Source organism: Ovis aries, chromosome 15 (assembly GCF_016772045.2).
Source record: "Ovis aries strain OAR_USU_Benz2616 breed Rambouillet chromosome 15, ARS-UI_Ramb_v3.0, whole genome shotgun sequence".
Taxonomy (NCBI): Eukaryota; Metazoa; Chordata; class Mammalia; order Artiodactyla; family Bovidae; genus Ovis; species Ovis aries.
The window spans coordinates 408,003-428,131 of record NC_056068.1 but is presented as its reverse complement, the minus strand read 5'-3'; the positions used below and the strand labels follow the sequence as shown (position 1 = coordinate 428,131).

Sequence of the window (20,129 nt, the reverse complement as noted above, 5' to 3'; positions counted from 1 at the left end):
AGGACTCCCTTCTTTTATATCGTTGAATAATATTGCATTAGATTATACTATTCTAATATATATAATGTGCCATTCCATATATGTGTGTGTGTGTGTGTGTGTGTGTGTGTGTGTGTGTGTGTGTTATGGGGTATTTTTTATCCTTTCATGAATCAACTGTCATTTAGGTTATTTACACATCTCCTGTGTTCTGAATAATATCTCAACAGGTTCCTGATTTCAGATTCTTGGATATAATCAAAGAAATGAAACTCCTGAATCATATAGGAGTTTTATTTTTAATTTTTTGAGAACCTTCATAATATTTTCCATAGTGGCTTAACACATGTACATTCCCACCAACAGTAGTGGGGTTCCCCTTTCTCTACATCCCCACAAACATTTATTAACTTCTACGTATCTCAAATAACTTAATTTTGTTACAGTTTACATTTCCTTGATGATTAGTGATGTTGAGCACTTAAACACCTTCTAATATACCTGTTGGCCATTTCTATGGTTTTTTTTTTTTTTGACAAATATCTACTCCAGTTTGTTTCCCAATTAAAATAGACTTATTTGGAAGTGTGCTATTGAATTGTAGAATTCCTTACGTAATTTAGAAATTAGCTTTGCAAATATCTTCTCCCATTTCATAAGTTACCTTTTCATTGTGTTGATTGTTTTTTGATGTGAAGATCAGTCTGAATTAAGAACATTAGGTCTTGGATTTTAGGCTGATGGCATGCTAAGATCAGACTTAAATGACTGTCTAGATTTTTCCTCCTTCCTCTGGGAACTCTGAGGTGACATTTTACAAGGTTGACAACATCATTGAGCAGACACTCTAAATAGTTATGTATCTAAATGGAGAAGGAAAGATACCTGGAAGAACTGATTTTCCAGTCATCCTTACCAAGGCATCATTCATATAAGTAAATTTTCAACCTTGTTTAAAGTCCAGAAATTTGGCTTTAACTAACATAGTGACTTCAGTTCATACCACATGGGATACAACAATTGTTCAAGTTCTATCTAAATCCGTATACATTCACATACAGGCCCATGAACAGTATGAAAAGGCAAAATGATAGGATACTGAAAAAGGTACTCCACAGGTCAGTAGGTACCCAATATGCTACTGGAGGTCAGTGGAGAAATAAATCCAGAAAGAATGAAGCGATGGAGCCAAAGCAAAAAGAATATCCAGCTGTGGATGTGACGGGTGATAGAAGCAAAGTCTGATGCTGTAAAGAGCAATATTGCATAGGAACCTGGAATGTCAGGTCCATGAATCAAGGCAAATTGGAAGTGGTCAAACCGGAGATGGCAAAGGTGAATGGTGACATTCTAGGAATCAGTGAACTAAAATGGACTGGAATGGGTGAATTTAACTCACCCATTATATCTACTACTGCGGGCAGGAATCCCTCAAAAGAAATGGAGTAGTCATCATGGTCAACAAAAGAGTCCAAAATGTAGAACTTGGATGCAATCTCAAAAACAAGAGAATGATTTCTGTTCATTTCCAAGGCAAACCATTCAATATCAGAGTTATCCAAGTCTATGCCCCAACGAGTAATTCTGAAGAGGCTGAAGTTGAACAGTTCTATGAAGACCTACAAGACCTTTTAGAACTAACACCCAGAAAAGATGTCCTTTTCATTATAGGGGACTGGAATGCAAAAGTAGGAAGTCAAGAAACACCTGGAGTAACAGGCAAATTTGGCCTTGGAATGCAGACTGAAGCAGGACAAAGACTAATAGAGTTTTGCCAAGAAAATGCACTGCTTATAGCAAACACCATCTTCCTACAACACAAGAGAAGACTCTACACATGGACATCACCAGATGGTTAACACCGAAATCAGATTGATTATATTCTCTGCAGCAAAAGATGGAGAAGCTCCATAGAGTCAACAAAAAACAAGATCAGGAGCTGACTGTGGCTCAGATCATGAACTCTTTATTACCAAATTCAGACTCAAATTGAAGAAAGTAGGGAAAACGGCTAGACCAGTCAGGTATGACCTAAATCAAATCCCTTATGATTATACAGTGGAAGTGAGAAATAGACTTAAGGGCCTAGATCTGACAGATAGAATGCCTGATGAACTATGGAATGAGGTTCGTGACATTGTACAGGAGACAGGGATCAAGACCATCCCCATGGAAAAGAAATGTAAAAAAGCAAAATGGCTCTCTGGGGAGGCCTTACAAATAACTGTGAAAAGAAGAGAGGCAAAAGCAAAGGAGAAAAGGAAAACTATAATTATCTGAATGCAGAGTTCCAGAGAATAGCAAGAAGAGATAAGAAAGCCTTCTTCAGCGATCAGTGCAAAGAAATAGAGGAAAAGAACAGAATGGGAAAGACTAGAGATCACTTCAAGAACACTAGAGATACTAAGGGAACATTTCATGCAAAGGTGGGCTCGATAAAGGACAGAAACGGTATGGACCTAAAAGAAGCAGAAGATATTAAGAAGAGGTGGCAAGAATACACAGAAGAACTGTACAAAAAATATTTTCAACTGAGATAATCATGATGGTGTAATCACTAGTCTAGAGCCAGACATCCTAGAATGTGAAGTCAAGTGGGCCTTAGAAAGCATCACTATGAACAAAGCTAGTGGAGGTGATGGTATTCCAGTTGAGCTATTTCAAATCCTGAAAGATGATGCTGTGAAAGTGCTGCACTCAATTTCATAGCAAATTTGGGAAACTCAGCAATGGCCGCAGGACTGGAAAAAGTCATTTTTCATTCCAATCCAAAAGAAAGGAAATGCAAAAGAATGCTCAAACTACAGCACAATTGCACTCATTTCACATGCTAGTAAAGTAATGCTCAAAATTCTCCAAGCCAGGCTTCAGCAATATGTGAACCATGAACTTCCAGATGTTCAAGCTGGTTTTAGAAGAGGTAGAGAAAACAGAGATCAAATTGCCAACATCCGCTGGATCATGGGAAAAGCAAGAGAGTTATAGAAAAAAAATATCTATTTCTGCTTTATTGACTATGCCAAAGCCTTTGACTGTGTGGATCACAATAAACTGTGGAAAATTCTGAAAGAGATGGGAATACCAGACCACCTGACCTGCCTCTTGAGAAATCTGTATGCAGGTCAGGAAGCAACAGTTAGAACTGGACATGGAACAACAGACTGGTTCCAAATAGGAAAAGGAGTACGTCAAGGCTGTCTATTGTCCCCCTGCTTATTTAACTTCTATGCAGAGTATATCATGAGAAACGCTGGACTGGAAGAAACACAAGCTGGAATCAAGATTGCTGGGAGAAATATCAATAACCTCAGATATGCAGATGACATCACCCTTATGGCAGAAAGTGAAGAGGAACTAAAAAGTCTCTTGATGAAAGTGAAAGAGGAGAGTGAAGAAGTTGGCTTAAAGCTCGACATTCAGAAAACGAAGATCATGGCATCCGGTCCCATCACTCCATGGGAAACAGATGGGGAAAAAGTGGAAACAGTGTCAAACTTTATTTTTGTGGGCTCCAGAATAACTTCAGATGGTGACTGCAGCTATGAAATTAAAAGACGCTTACTCCTTGGAAGAAAAGTTATGAGCAACCTAGATAGCATATTCAAAAGCAGAGACATTACTTTGCCGACTAAGGTATGTCTAGTCAAGCCCATGGTTTTTCCAATAGTCATGTATGGATGTGAGAGTTGGACTGTGAAGAAGGCTGAGCGCTGAAGAATTGATGCTTTTGAACTGTGGTGTTGGAGAGGACTCTTGAGAGCCCTTGGATGCAAGGAAATCCAACCAGTCCATTCTGAAGGAGATCAACCCTGGGATTTCTTTGTAAGAAACGATGCTAAAGCTTAAACTCCAGTACTTTGGCCACCTCATGTGAGGAGTTGACTCATTGGAAAAGACTTTGATGCTGGGAGGGATTGGGGGCAGGAGGAGAAGGAGATGACAGAGGATGAGATGCCTGGATGGGATCACTGACTCGATGGACGCGAGTCTGCGTGAACTCCAGGAGTTGGTGATGGACAAGAAGGCCTGGTGTGCTGTGATTCATTGGGTTGCAAAAAGTCGGACACGACTGAGTAACTGATCTGAACTGTGGAAATATACAGCCCTGTGTGTGATTAAATACAGACCTGTGAATGGCAAGATAGAGCCCAGTATGTGCAGACAAATCAAGTCTGTGTGTGATCACATCACACATATGTGCATATAAATATGCAAGTACATTCAGGTCTGTATTCAGATACTCATCCGTGGGTTTTCAGATGCAGACTGGTGTATGTTCACATACAATTGTTGTCTAGTCGTGTCCAACACTTTGCGACTCTGTGGACCATGTCCTGCCAGGCTCCTCTGTCCACGGGATTCCTCAAGCAAGAATACTGGATTGGGTTGCCATTTCCTTCCTCAGTGGATCTTCCTGACTCAGGGATCAAACCTTTTTCTCTGCATCTCCTGCATTGAAAATGCATTCTTTTTTTTTTTTTTATTAGAAAATTTATTTTATTGTCCTCATGAATACCAAGTAAACATGTAAAAATAAATTATTTTTCCTTATTTTTCAAGTGCTATAAACTAGGTAATTCACTTTATTTTTTTTTATTATTTTTTTTTCTTAGTTTTTTATTTTTTAAATTTTAAAATCTTTAATTCTTACATGCATTCCCAAACATGAACCCCCCTCCCACCTCCCTCCCCATAACATCTTTCTGGGTCATCCCCATGCACCATCCCCAAGCATGCTGCATCCTGCGTCAGACATAGACTGGCGATTCAATTCACATGATAGTATACATGTTAGAATGTCATTCTCCCAAATCATCCCACCCTCTCCCTCTCCCTCTGGAGTCCAAAAGTCCGTTATACACATCTGTGTCTCTTTCCTGTCTTGCATACAGGGTCGTCATTGCCATCTTCCTAAATTCCATATATATGTGTTAGTATACTGTATTGGTGTTTTTCTTTCTGGCTTACTTCACTCTGTATAATTGGCTCCAGTTTCATCCATCTCATCAGAACTGATTCAAATGAATTCTTTTTAACGGCTGAGTAATACTCCATTGTGTATATGTACCAAAGCTTTCTTATCCATTCATCTGCTGATGGACATCTAGGTTGTTTCCATGTCCTGGCTATTATAAACAGTGCTGCGATGAACATTGGGGTACATGTGTCTCTTTCAATTCTGGTTTCCTCGGTGTGTATGCCCAGAAGTGGGATTGCTGGGTCATAAGGTAGTTCTATTTGCAATTTTTTAAGGAATCTCCACACTGTTTTCCATAGTGGCTGTACTAGTTTGCATTCCCACCAACAGTGTAGGAGGGTTCCCTTTCTCCACACCCTCGCCAGCATTTATTGCTTGCAGATTTTTGGATCGCAGCCATTCTGACTGGTGTGAAGTGGTACCTCATTGTGGTTTTGATTTGCATTTCTCTAATAATGAGTGATGTTGAGCATCTTTTCATGTGTTTGTTAGCCATCCGTATGTCTTCTTTGGAGAAATGTCTATTTAGTTCTTTGGCCCATTTTTGATTGGGTCGTTTATTTTTCTGGAGTTGAGCTGCATAAGTTGCTTGTATATTTTTGAGATTAGTTGTTTGTCAGTTGCTTCATTTGCTATTATTTTCTCCCATTCAGAAGGCTGTCTTTTCACCTTGCTTATATTTTCCTTTGTTGTGCAGAAGCTTTTAATTTTAATTAGATCCCATTTGTTTATTTTTGCTTTTATTTCCAGAATTCTGGGAGATGGATCATAGAGGATCCTGCTGTGATTTATGTCTGAGAGTGTTTTGCCTATGTTCTCCTCTAGGAGTTTTATAGTTTCTGATCTTACATTTAGATCTTTAATCCATTTTGAGTTTATTTTTGTGTGCGGTGTTAGAAAGTGATCTAGTTTCATTCTTTTACAAGTGGTTGACCAGTTTTCCCAGCACCACTTGTTAAAGAGATTGTCTTTACTCCATTGTATATTCTTGCCTCCTTTGTCAAAGATAAGGTGTCCATATGTGTGTGGATTTATCTCTGGGCTTTCTATTTTGTTCCATTGATCTATATGTCTGTCTTTGTGCCAGTACCATACTGTCTTGATGACTGTGCCTTTGAAAAAATGCATTCTTTACTGTTGAGCCACCCGGAAATCTCCTTCATGTATACAGACATACATGCGTATAGTTACAGATCTACAAATCATTGATGATGTAGATACATTATGGTCCTACAAATTCACAGGAGATGGATACAGATCTGAAGCCATGATGGGACTCATTATGCATTTTTTGATTCGGGCCTATTAATCTTTGAATACAGACATACACCTGTAGATTTGTGGTTGTGCTGTAATTCATGCCAGAATAAGACTTTAAGTCCTTTCTACTCAGCTTACTGAAAATGTGAATCAAATATAAGTAAGAAAAGCAAAAGGCAAAATTTTATATACTCCATGGAGATGATTGTAAATTTTTATTAAAATGTCAATCAGTTTTTCACAATATGTGTCTTTTTGTAGATGGGAAAACAAAATATTAAAGCATGTAATTTTCCTCAAAATAAAAATGCAGTCATAGTATTCTAAATAAGTCTTTATGGGATGTATTCCATCTTTGTAAATGGTCATAAATTTTAGAAGCGAAGGGGGAAGTAAGGTAGGAGGACAAAGAGGAGGATTTAATAATTATGGTGACAGATATTTTCACCTGTTTGGGGAAACAAGGCTTAGATATTTCTTCATCACAAGCAAAAATAAATTATTGATGGGTTTAACAATAAAATATTTTGAAAAGTTATTTAAAGAAAAGCAATAGGTTAAAATTTATAAATTCAATGGAAGGAAATGGAGTTTTCCAAGTGTAATGTGATGGAAAAAAAAGTGAAATTATATATAAATAGCATAATTATATTAAAACATCCATTACTATGGCACTAATAACATGATAAATAAATATATCAAATGTCAAAGTACAGAAATTAGTTGTAGCAAATATATGCATTTAATATAAGAAGAGTTAATCAAATCAAAATTATCAATAAAATTCTCACTCCAATAGATTCACAATTCAAGGAATTGTCACACTTTATGAAGTGGATTCTTTTCCCATATATTGTATAAGGAACAGGGAACACAAAGACAGTTAAATAACTTTTTCTGCCTTGGTGAACATGGTGACTGCAGCCATGAAATTAAAAGACGCTTACCCCTTGGAAGGAAAGTTATGACCAACCTAGACAGCATATTATAAAACAGAGACATCACTTTGTCAGCAAAGGTCCCTCTAATCAGGTTATGTTTTTTCCAGTGGTCATGTATGGATGTAAGTGTTGAACTATAAAGAAAGCTGAATAATAGGCTCCAGTTTCATCCACCTCATTAGAACTGATTCAAATGCATTCTTTTTAATGGCTGAGTAATACTCCATTGTGTATATGTACCACAGCTTTCTTATCCATTCATCTGCTGATGGACATTATACAGAGTGAAGTAAGCCAGAAAGAAAAACACCCATACAGTATATGAACATATATATGGAATTTAGTAAGGCGATAATGATAACCCTGTATGTAAGAAAGCAAAAGAGACACAGATGTATAGAACAGTCTTTTGGACTCTGTGGGAGAGGGAGAGTGCTTGGAGCCAGCATGGGGAATCCCGCCTGTGGCAAAGGTTATGAGGAAGAGGCCTGATAGGCAAAGGCGATATCAGGCCTCAAGGAAACCCCCCTGAGCCTTCTCGAGCATCTACCCCAAAACCAGAATCTAAGACCCACACGAGAGGGAGCCCAAGGTGGGACACCCTCTGTTATTCAAGCAGGCGCCTGTGGCCTTATGTAGATGGTGTAAGTCTCTTGAGTGAGGCTTTATTGGCTTTCTATGTAAACCAAGGAATAGAGCCTCTTTCTCTCCTCTATTCTTTTAACTGCAAACTCTTTCCTTATCTCTCTCTAAATCTGAATCTCTCTCTCTCGCCACACTGTCCCTGCTTCAAATTACCCTGGATCCAACCAGGGCTGGTCCCCAGCAGGAGAGGGTGGGATGATTTGGGAGAATGGCATTGAAACATGTATAATATCGTATAAGAAACTAATCTCCAGTCCAGGTTTGATGCAGGATACAGGATGCTTGGGGCTGGTGTACTGGGATGACCCAGAGGGATGGTATGGGGAGGGGAGGTGGGAGGGGGGTTCAGGATGGGGAATATGTGTACACCCATAGTGAATTCATGTTGATGTGTGGCAAATCCAATACAATATTGTAAAGTAATTAGCCCCCAATTACAATAAATAAATTTAAATTAAAAAAAAAAAGAAAGCTGAGGGCCAAAGAACTGATGCTTTTGAACTGTGGTGTTGGAGAAGATTCTTGAGATTCCCTTGGACTGCAAGGAGATCCAACCAGTCCATCCTGAAAGAGATCAGTCCTGGGTGTTCATTGGAAGGTCTGATGTTGAAGCTGAAACTCCAATACTTTGGCCACCTGATGCAAAGAGCTGACTCATTGAAAAGACCCAGATGCTGGGAAAGGTTGAAGGCAGGAGGAGAAGGGGATGACAGAGGATGAGATGGTTGGATGGCACTACTGACTCAATGGTCATGAGTTTGGGTAGGCTCCAGGACTTGGTGATGGACAGGGAGGCCTGGCATGCTGCAGTTCATGGGGTCACAAAGAGTCGGACATGACTGAGCAACTGAACTGAAATAAACAGACTATGAACAAAGGTAATTAACAAATATTTTTAACTCATCATTTAAAATATCTCTACAAATTAAAAGATTAAATTTCTGTCTTTGATCACATTAACTACAAAACAAAGCTTCTCCACTTAAAGCAATAATACACTTGCCCAATTGGCAAAATAACTATGATCTGATTACTTTCTGCATAAACACCTTTTTCATTCAGATTATTCTTGTATACTTAGCCTCTTTATGCTTAGTAGTATACTGTCTGAAACATCACTGTTCTTCAATGTTAAGATGTTAAGCTATATAAAAAATAAGATATGAAAATTATCTGACAAAAACAAACATAAAATATCTACTTCAAATATTTATGTGGGCTGTCTTTGAGTGGAGAGATGTGAATCAATTTGTTATGTCTTATTTTTTATTACTGCTAGCTAGTAAACCTAAGAAAAATTTACTACAGTTAAAAAATTATACAAGGCTTTCATGGAAAGAGCAATTTTTCATTGAAAATAGGTGATACACTTTCCTTTTGCCTCATTTTCTTTTATTAGTCCAGAGCTTTTTCATGGCATTTTTCATTTCAGCATTTCTCAGAGTATAGATTAGAGGGTTCAACATAGGAGTGATAATTGTGTAAAACACAGTCAAGGATTTATCAATTGGTAAGGTGGAAGGAGGTCTCACATACATAAAAATACAGGGCACAAAAAAGAGGACCACCACAATGATGTGGGAACCACAGGTGGACAAGGCTTTGTGCCTCCCTTCCTGATTAAGATTCTTCAGGGAGTGCAGGATGACCCCATAGGAAAGGAGTAAGAGCATGAAAATGACCACACAGATCGCCCCATCATTGGCAACCACTGTGAGGCCAATAATGTAGGTGTCAGTGCAAGCAAGTTTCAACAAGGGGTACATGTCACAGATGAAGTGGTCAATGACATTGGGGCCACAGAAAGGAAGGCTGTAAACAAAGAGAAGTTGAACTACAGCATGTAAAAACCCTCCAACCCAGGCCAGGAGAAGAAGCATTACACACACTCGCTGACTCATGATGGTCAAATAATGCAAGGGTTTGCAGATGGCCACATAGCGGTCATAGGCCATGACCACCAGGAGTAAAATCTCAGCACCACCAAATAAGTGTCCTATAAAAAGTTGTGTCATGCAAGCTTGGAAGGAAATGGTTTTCTTTTCATAGAGTAAATCTATGATCATATTTGGGGTGACTGTAGTAGAATAAACAGTATCCATAAATGATAAGTAGCCAAGAAAGAAGTACATAGGGGCGTCCAAGGTTGGACTGAACACCACAGTCAGGACAATGAGTAGGTTGCCCACCATGGTCACAGTGTAGATGAGCAAGAACACAAAAATAATATTTTCTGACCCTGGACACTCTGAGTGAGTCCCAAGAGGACAAACTCAGTTACATTTCTGCTTTGTTCCATAGATTTTTCTATATTTCATATTTCAGAGCTCAGGACAGATTAGCTGTAAATATAATTCTTACACATGGCTGCCTGAAAAATTGAGATAATGTATTTACTTATTGAACCAACAGGTAGTATGGTTATTATGTTCTAATACTTTCAGAGATTATAATACCAGCCTGATTAAAATATCCTAACTTCAACAATATTATAAGGAGGAGGCAAGTGATTAGATAAGTCAGTGAAGTTCTACAGATAATACATCATCTTCTAATGTTTAACATATTACCAAACAATGCTTAGAGAACTTTATCAATTAAACCTATTAATTTAGATATTTAGAAATACCTGCCCTTTAAAATATCCCCAGATAGAAATATTTGAAGTTGGTTTCCAGGAACACTTGATATTAGAGAAAGTAAGTCTATTCTGGATCTTTATAACTTTAAACTATGTGGAAAAGGACACATTACAAAATACATGAGTTTCCACAGCTAGAACTAGCTTTCAGTTTGGAAGCTAATTAAACTGTACATATAGCTAATACCTTACACAAAGATAAAAATTGATTAAAGACTCAATAAAAAGGCAAAGCAAGATTTACTTCATATTTACATTACAGCTAGTAAAGAAGATGATTTTCTCCATTCTAATGGTGGAAGAATCTTCTTAACAAATCACTGAAATTCCAAATAGATGTCTTTGAATTTTTCCATTATTTTTAAGGATTTAGGAAGAGATACCACAACATCAGTAGACATAGGTAGTTACTGGAAATCATTTACATTTTATAAGGTATAATTGGAAATAATATCTAAAATAGACAAAGATATTTAAAGACTCAACTAATAAAATATAAATTAAATATAAAATAAATGAATTAAAAACAAGCAATTAAAAAGAACACGTCTAAATGGCAAACACACATATGGTTGGATGCTAAAGCTCATCTGTGAAGAGAAAAATAGGAATTGAAGTAATAGCTTGCTTACAACAGTATTATTTTGGGTTCTTTAAAGCCACCTGGTCAAGTTCTACAGATGCTATATCATCTTCTAATTTTTAAAATATTAAGCAATGCTTAGAGAACATTATCAGTTGAACTTATCATGAGATTTAGAAGTATGTGTCCTTTAAAATAGCCCCAGATAGATACACTTGAAGTTAGTTTCTAGGTACATTTGATGTTAGAGAAGATAAATCTGTTCTGGATCTTCAAAATTTGAAAGTATTCTAAAAGAATATTACATAATAAAACTGATTCCAAAATATTTTAGTAACAGCAAAGGACTCCTGATTTGGCTGATCAAGAGAATTAGATAGGAGAACTTTTAAAGGACTGAATTCTCACCCCACCAGTGTACTGCTGCAAAATGGAAAACCTAGTTCAGAATCTTGTTTCTCAATATACTTCATAAGTTACCTGCATAAGGAGAAAGACTTTCAATTGATGTTCTGGGCTCTGGTGGCTTCTTCTTTCTTCTTGAGGCACTGATGCCATCTCTAGGAACACAGAGAGCAAGATACATGCAGCATCACTGGACCTTGAACTGAACATTTTTCATGTTTGTAGAAAATCAGATTTATTTTCAGTCTTTCAGAAAAATATTATTCTTCAAATTGCTGGAATTTTCAGAATGAATCTAAATGTCCTGTTGCCCAAATAAATTTGATTCTTGATTGTAAGCAGAGATTTAAAATATTGATTTCCAGCAGAATTTCTCCTTTTAAAAAACAAATGTTAAATCAACATTTTGAGTAGAGAGAAAATTGTAAGTTCTGTGTAAACTTTCAAATAAAAATTGCTCTTTTTTGTTTTATAACAATAAAAGTGAAACAGAGCAATAGCATTTACCACATTTTCATTCTCGACCAGTTATATTATTCTGTCTTCATTCAGCGTTTCTGGATTTTGTGTTTTCTGAAAGATGGAGAATAATTTCATACACATACTTTATATGTATGTATTTATTATGATTTTGAGTCCATCATTTTAATTCATGAAGAAGTCAGTCATGTAAGCACTGGTATAGGCTAATACTTTCAGAGCTAAGGGCAATTGTCTGTTAACACTTTATCTACCTTTAAGCTACACCACATATAATTGAGGCATTCAATTGGTGCATCTCCAAGAGTGATTCTTTTCTAATTATATTCACTGGGACATTAATCACAATTTTGACAATAGACTCTACCTCCAGAGGTGCCACCAGATCACCAAGCAGATCTAGACTTAGAGAACTCTTTTGGGGAAAAAGTATAAAATAAAAAATTGAGGTCAAGCCACCAAAAGGGAAAAGTTCAATCTAAATAGAAATGAAATATGTAGAAACTTCTCTTTTAAATCATGACCTTCAAAGTTAGCAAATCTGCTGAGGTTCATTCTTTGTCTTTGCACACGACATCTGATCTGATTTCCAGAAATGATGAATGGCAACTTCAGAACAAGTCATTTAAAACTTATTTCTATTGCAGATGAAATTGTCAATAGAATCTGTACTTGTGTGAGAGTGAAGAAAGAAAAAAATTGTGGGACTTTTCTATTTATCTCAAAGTGCTGCTCATGGAGACTCAATTCAGCAATATAAACAGCACATGAGTGCTTAGGCATTCAGTTGTGTGTGACTCTTTGCCACCCTTTGGACCATAGCCCATCAGGCTCCTCTGTACATGGGATTCTCCAGGCAACTGGAGTGGGTTGCCATGTCTTTCTCCAGGGGATCTTCCTATTCCAGGGATTGAACCTACTTCTCTTATGTCTCCTGCATTGGCAGACAGGTTCCTTACCATTAGTGTCACCTGGGAAGCCACAGAAAATATACATATATACAATTCAGTTGGAAGTTTATAATTGAAATGTAATATTTTCCAGATACTTATGAATTAAACAAAATATCTAAATTGCTAGTGTATAATTTTAACAAATATAATTTCAATAGGAATATAATGGCATATATGTATAAAAGATATATGTAAGATATTTATGAAGAATATATAAACTATATGCTGTATTATATATATATATATATATATATATATATATACACATATGAATTAACTTGAGGCAGCTAAAGAAGTGGTTAGACATTTATGGCTTTAAAGGCAAGCATTAGAAGACAAGATATATTAAGAGCTGAACTAAGCTTCATTGTCAGGAAATTAGAAAAAGAAAAGCAAAATATGCATGGATAATATGGTAAAATGGAAACAGTAAACATTAGACAGAAATTATTGAAATAAATATTAATTGAAAAATTGGGAAAATCTGTGAATGCAGAAATTGCTTCTTTGAAAGTTTGATAAAATTGATAAGCTCCTAGTAAAATGAGTTAAGAGGAAAATAATAGGAAAAACAAAATGTCAGTTGTTTGAAATTGAACTGAAATTCAATCAATTGAATTTAAAATGTAAAGACTGTCTTCACTGAAGATTTTACTAATCTTAGAAAGATGAGAGAAAATATGATAAATGTACTTATGACAATATACTTGTCAATTAAAAGAAAATGGGCTACTGCTATGAAAAACACAACTTTCTCAAAACAATGAGAAAAATAATGAAAAACAGGAATAATCTAATACTCCAGAAAAATGAGACTTCCCTGGTGACTCAGATGGTAAAGCATCTGATAGAATGCAGGAGACCTGGATTCAATCCCTGGGTTGGGAAGATCTTCTGGAGAGGGAAATGGCAACCCACTCCAGTATTTTTGCCTGAAAAATCCCATGGAAAAAGGAGCCTGGTAGGCCACCAGTTCATGTGGTCACAGAGTCAGACACGACTGAGCGACTTCACTTTGTTTCCAGAAAATTAACTCTTACAATCCTTCCCTTCCCAAAATGAAATTCTATTTTCATAAAGCTTTGCAAATAAATTATATATTAAAATTAATCAAGAAATAGAAACAATCCTATATTATCACTTTCAGAGATGACCAGAAATTATATTTCCCAAGTCATTTCATGCAGGCAGCATTGCTGTTACACCAGAATGAAACAAGGGCATCTCAAGGAAAATAGTGAGATCAATATCACACATTAACACAGACAGAATTCTGAACATAATAATGTTTGATTCTTTTGAATGTTTTCTTTTTGGATTATTTTCCTTGCTGTTATAGTTTATGAGGCAACTGCAAAGGAGTGCTCAGTCTTGAGCTAATTATGTCCTACTACTTCATTCATATTCATAAAGGATCATATTCATGATGCACAGCCTCCATCATATTCAACCCACTGCACAGGCCTTGTGCATTATGAGGTTTTCCAGCTGGTGAAAATAAGTGCTCTTTCTGGTTCTGTGTGAGCACCAAGCTATCTTCTCTCTAATCCATCTGGATAAGTCTTTCCCCAGCCTGGTGTAGTCTCCTCAACTGCATGAATAATTGAGGGAATGCTATCCAGATCTCCAGCATTTCCTCCCTCAGTCTCTCTGAATCTCTCTCACTGTATCCCAGGTCTATCAGGCTATCATTTGCAATATTCTATCATCACTGTTCTAGCCACCTTTGTCTCCTCAGAGCCTCAACCTCATTTCTTACACTCAGGGGAACCATTCCACTCCACAGGGGAATCTGCCTGACCCAGGCATTGAAACCCAGTGTCCTGCATTGCAAGCTGATTCTTTACCATGAGCAATCAGGGAGGCCCTGACTGTGATAAGTTCGGAATGCTACTCAGTAATGAAATGAACTACTGACAAACAGTAATCTGTATAAATTTGAAATGTATTCTACTGGGCACAAGAAGAGATATTTAAAACAATATATATTAGACATGGTCTCACATATGGAAAATCCAAAATTGCATCAAAATTATTAGAATTAATAGATAAATTCAAGAAGATTTCAGGATACGAAATCAACAAAAATAAGCTACGTTTGCATATACTAACAATGATTACTGGAAATAGTTTTAATTTTGTATATAATCCCATATACATTAGCATTAGAAGGAATAAGTTCAGTTCAGTTCAGTTCAGTTCAGTTGCTCAGTCATGTCCGACTCTTTCTGACCCCATGAATTGCAGCACTCCAGGCCTCCCTGTCCATCACCATCTCCCGGAGTTCACTTAGACTCACATTCATTGAGTCCATGATGCCATCCAGCCATCTCACCCTCTGTCGTCCCCTTCTCCTCCTGCCCTCAATCCCTCCCAGCATCAGAGATTTTTCCAATGAGTCAACACTTCGCATGATGTGGCCAAAGTACTGGAGTTTCAGCTTTAGCATCATTCCTTCCAAAGAAATCCCAGGGTTGATCTCCTTCAGAATGGACTGGTTGGATCTCCTTGCAGTCCAAGGGATTCTGAAGAGTCTTCTCCAACACCACAGTTCAAATGCATCAATTCTTCGGTGCTCAGCCTTCTACACAGTCCAAATCTCACATCCATACATGACCCCTGGAAAAAACCATAGCCTTGATTAGATGGACCTTAGTCAGCAAAGTAATGTTTCTGCTTTTGAATACACTATCTAGGTTGGTCATAACTTTTCTTCCAAGGAGTAAGCGTCTTTTAATGTCATAGCTGCAATCACCATCTGCAGTGATTTTGGAGCCCCCCAAAATAAAGTCTGACACTGTTTCCACAGTTTCCCCATCTATTTACCATGAAGTGATGGGACCAGATGCCATGATTATCATTTTCTGAATGTTGAGCTTTAGGCCAACTTTTTCACTCTCCTCTTTCACTTTCATCAAGAGGCTTTTTAGTTCCTCTTCACTTTCTGCCATAAGGGTGGTGTCATCTGCATATCTGAAGTTACTGATATTTCTCCCTGCAATCTTGATTCCAGCTTGTGTTTCTTCCAGTCCAGCGTTCCTCATGATGTTCTTTGCATATAAGTTAAATAAGCAGGGTGACAATATACAGCCTTGATGTACTCCTTTTCCTATTTGGAACCAGTCTGTTGTTCCATGTCCAGTTCTAACTGTTGCTTCCTGACCTGCATACAGATTTCTCAAGAGGCAGGTCAGGTGGTCTGTATTTCCATCTCTTTCAGAATTTTCCACAGTTTATTGTAATCCACACAGTCAAAGGCTTTGGCATAGTCAATAAAGCAGAAATAGATGTTTTTCTGGAACTCTCTTACTTTTTCTATGATCCAGCGGATGTTGACAATTTGATCTCTGATTCCTCTGCTTTTCTAAAACCAGCTTGAACATGAGGGAGTTCACGGTTCACGTATTGCGGAAGCCTGGCTTGGAGAATTTTGAGCATTACTTTACTAGCATGTGAAATGAATGTAATTGTGTGGTAGTTTGAGCATTCTTTGGCATTTACTTTCTTTGGAATTGGAATGAAAACTGACCTTTTCCAGTCCAGTGGCCAATGCTGAGTTTTCCAAATTTGCTGGCATACTGAGTGCAGCACTTTGGCAACATCACCTTTCAGAATTTGAAATAGCTCAACTGGAATTCCATCACGTCCCACTAGCTTTGTTCATAGTGACGCTTTCTAAGGCCCACTTGACTTCACATTCCAAGATGTCTGGCTCTAGATTAATGATCACATCATCATGACTATCTGGGTCGTGAAGATCGTTTTTGTACAGTTCTTCTGTGTGTTCTTGCCACCTCTTCTTAATATCTTCTGCTTATGTTAGGTCCATTCCATCTCTGTCCTTTATCGAACCCATGTATGTATGAAATGTTCCCTTGGTATCTCTAATGTTCTTGAAGAGATCTTTAGTCTTTCCCATTCTGTTGTTTTCCTCTATTTGTTTGCATTGATAGCTGAAGAAGGCTTTCTTATCTCTTCTTGCTATTCTTTGGAACTCTGCATTTAGACGCCTATATCTTTCCTTTTCTCCTTTGCTTTTCACCTCTCTCCTCTTCACAGCTATTTGTAAGGCCTCCTCAGACAGCCATTTTGCTTTTTGCATTTGTTTTCCATTGGGATGGTCTTGATCCCTGTCTCCTGCACAATGTCACGAACCTCATTCCATAGTTCATCAGGCACTCTCTCTATCAGATCTAGGCCCTTAAGTCTATTTCTCACTTCCACTGTATAATCATAAGGGATTTGATTTAGGTCATACCTGAATGGTCTAGCGGTTTTCCCTACTTTCTTCAATTTGAGACTGTATTTGGTAATAAGGAGTTCATGATGTGAGCTACAGTCAGCTCCTGGTCTTGTTTTTGTTGAATGTAATGAGCTTCTCCATCTTTTGCTGCAGAGAATATAATCAATCTCATTTTGGTGTTGACCATCTGGTGATGTTCATGTGTAGAGTCTTCTCTTGTGCTGTAGGAAGACAGTGTTTGCTATCACCAGTGCATTTTCTTGGCAAAACTCTATTAGTCTTTGCCCTGCTTCATTTCGCATTCCAAGGCCAAATTTGCCTGTTACTCCAGGTGTTTCTTGACTTCTTACTTTTGCATTCCATTCCCCTATAATGAGAAGGACATCTTTTCTGGGTGTTAGTTCTAAAAGGTCTTGTAGGTCTTCATAGAACTATTCAAATTCAGCTTCTTCAGCATTACTGGTTGGGGCTGCGAGAGCCAGCTCATTAAGCGTGGCCGAGAGGATCTACGTTTTTTCGAGGTCAAGGGCAGTGGCCGAGAGGAGCTACCCTGGGTCCGAGGTCAGTGGAGACTGGGAGGAGCTACCCCGCTTCTGAGGCCAGGGCCTGCAGCCGGGAGGAGCAACCCGAGGAGCGTTGGTTGCACAGGCACAGGAGGGCCTAGAGGAGCTATCCCACGTTGAAGGTCAAGAATGGTGACGGTAAGGAGATACCTCTCATTCAAGGTAAGGAGCAGTGGCTGTGCTTCGCTGGAGCAGCCGTGAAGAGATACCCCTACGTCCAAGGTAAGAGAACCCAAGTAAGATGGTAGGTGTTGCAAGAGGGCATCAGAAGGCAGACACACTGAAACCATACTCACAGAAAACTAGTGAATCTAATCACACTAGGACCAAGCAGCCTTGTCTAACTCAATGAAACCAAGCAATGCCTGCGGGGCAACCCAAGATGGGTGGGTCATGGTGGAGAGGTCTGACAGAATGTGGTCCACTGGAGAAGGGAATGGCAAGCCACTTCAGTATTCTTGCCTTGAGAACCCCATGGACAGTATGAAAAGGCAATATGATAGGATACCAAAAGAGGAACTCCCCAGGTCATTAGATGCCCAATATGCTACTGGAGATCAGAGGAGAAATAAATACAGAAAGAATGAAGGGATGGAGCCAAAGCAAAAATAATACCCAGTTGTGGATGTGACTGGTGATAGAAGCAAGATCCAGTGCTGTAAAGAGCAATATTGCATAGGAACCTGGAATGTCAGGTCCATGAATCAAGGCAAATTGGAAGTGGTCAAACAAGAGATGGCAAGGGCGAACTTTGACATTCTAGGAATCAGCGAACTAAAATGGACTTGAATGGGTGAATTTCACTCAGATGACCATTATATCTACTACTGCAGGCAGGAATCCCTCAGAAGAAATGGAGTAGCCATAACGGTCAACAAGAGTCCGAAATGCAGTACTCGGATGCAATCTCAAAAATGACAGAATGATCTCTGTTCATCTCCAAGGCAAACCATTCAATATCACAGTAATCCAAGTCTATGCCCCAACCAGTAATGCTGAAGAAAGAATAAAATACTTAGGTATTCATGTGAAGTGATGGATACATAAATCAACTTGATTTTTGTAATCATATCACAGTATATTTGTATATAAAAAACTGACTTAAAACTTAGCACCCATAAATCTTAGATCATGACATCCACTTCCACTACTTTTTGACAAATACATGGGAGAAAAAGTTGAAACAGTGACAGATTTTATGTTTGTGAGCTCAAAATCATTGTGGATAGTGACTGCAGGTATGAAATTAAAAGACACTTGCTCCTTGGAAGAAAAGCTATGACAAACCCAGGCACTGTATTAAAAAGCAGAGACTTTACATTCTGAACAAAAGTCCTTAGAGTCAATGTTATGTTTTTTTTTCTAGTAGTCATGTATGGATGTGGCAGGTGGACCATAAAGAAGGTGGAGAGCCAAAGAATTGATGCTGCCAAATTGTAGTGCTAGAGAAAACATTTGAATGTCCCTTGGACATTAAGAAGATAAAATCAATCCTAAAGGCAATCATTGAAAGGAGTGATGCTGAAGCTGAAACTCTTACACTTGGCCACCTCATGTGAAAAGTTGACTCATTGGAAAAGACCCTGATGCTGGGAGGGATTGGAAGCAGGGAGAGAAGGGGATGAAGAGGATGAGATGGCTGGATGGCATCACTGACTTGATGGACATGAGTTTGGATGCACTCCGTGAGTCGGTGATGGACAGGGAGGCCTGGCATACCACGATTCATGGGATCGCAAAGAGTCGGACACGACTGAGCCACTGAACTGAACTGAAAGGAAATCAACCGTGATTATTTATTGAAGGACTGATGCTGAAGAGGAAGCTCCAATACTTTGGCCACCTGATCTGAAGAGAAACTCATTGTAAAAGACTCTGATGTTGGGAAAGATTGAAGGCAAGAAGAGAAAGGGGTGACAGAGGGTGAGATGTTTGGATGGCATCAGTGACTCAATGGACATGGATTTGAGCAGATTCCTGGTGGTAGTGAGGGACAGGGAAGCTTGGAGTGCTGTAGATCATGGGATCACTAATAGTCAGACATGACTTAGAGACTGAATAACAACAACAAAAATTATGAAATTGTACAACTTTACATACAACTCTAATTTATCAATCATACCTCAATAAAGTGTGGGGGGGGCTAGGACATTCTCAGTTCAGTTCAGCTGCTCAGTCATGTTCGACTCTGTGACCCCATTGACTACAACATTCTAGGCTTCCTTGTCCATCATCAACTCTCAGAGCTTGCTTAAACTCATGACCATCAAGTCAGTGATGCCACACAATTTCCAGTGAGTCAGTTCTTCGCATCAGGTGGCCAAAGTATTGGAGTTTCAGCTCCAGCATCAGTCCTTCTACTGAATATTCAAGACTGATTTCCTTTAGGATCGACTGTTTTGATCTCCTTGCAGTGCAAGGAACTTTAAAGTCTTTTCCAGCACTACAGTTCAAAAGC

At 38.3% G+C, this 20,129-nt stretch overlaps 1 protein-coding gene across 1 annotated transcript; it reads right to left on the bottom strand.

Annotated features, from left to right (window-relative positions):
• Positions 1 to 9,185: 9,185 nt before the first annotated feature.
• On the bottom strand, positions 9,186 to 10,102 carry LOC101113524 (olfactory receptor 4A15-like). The gene is given in 2 exon segments (XM_004015953.4): positions 9,186 to 10,024; positions 10,027 to 10,102. Coding segments are annotated over 2 exon segments (915 nt in total).
• Between the last annotated feature and the right edge of the window lie 10,027 nt (positions 10,103 to 20,129).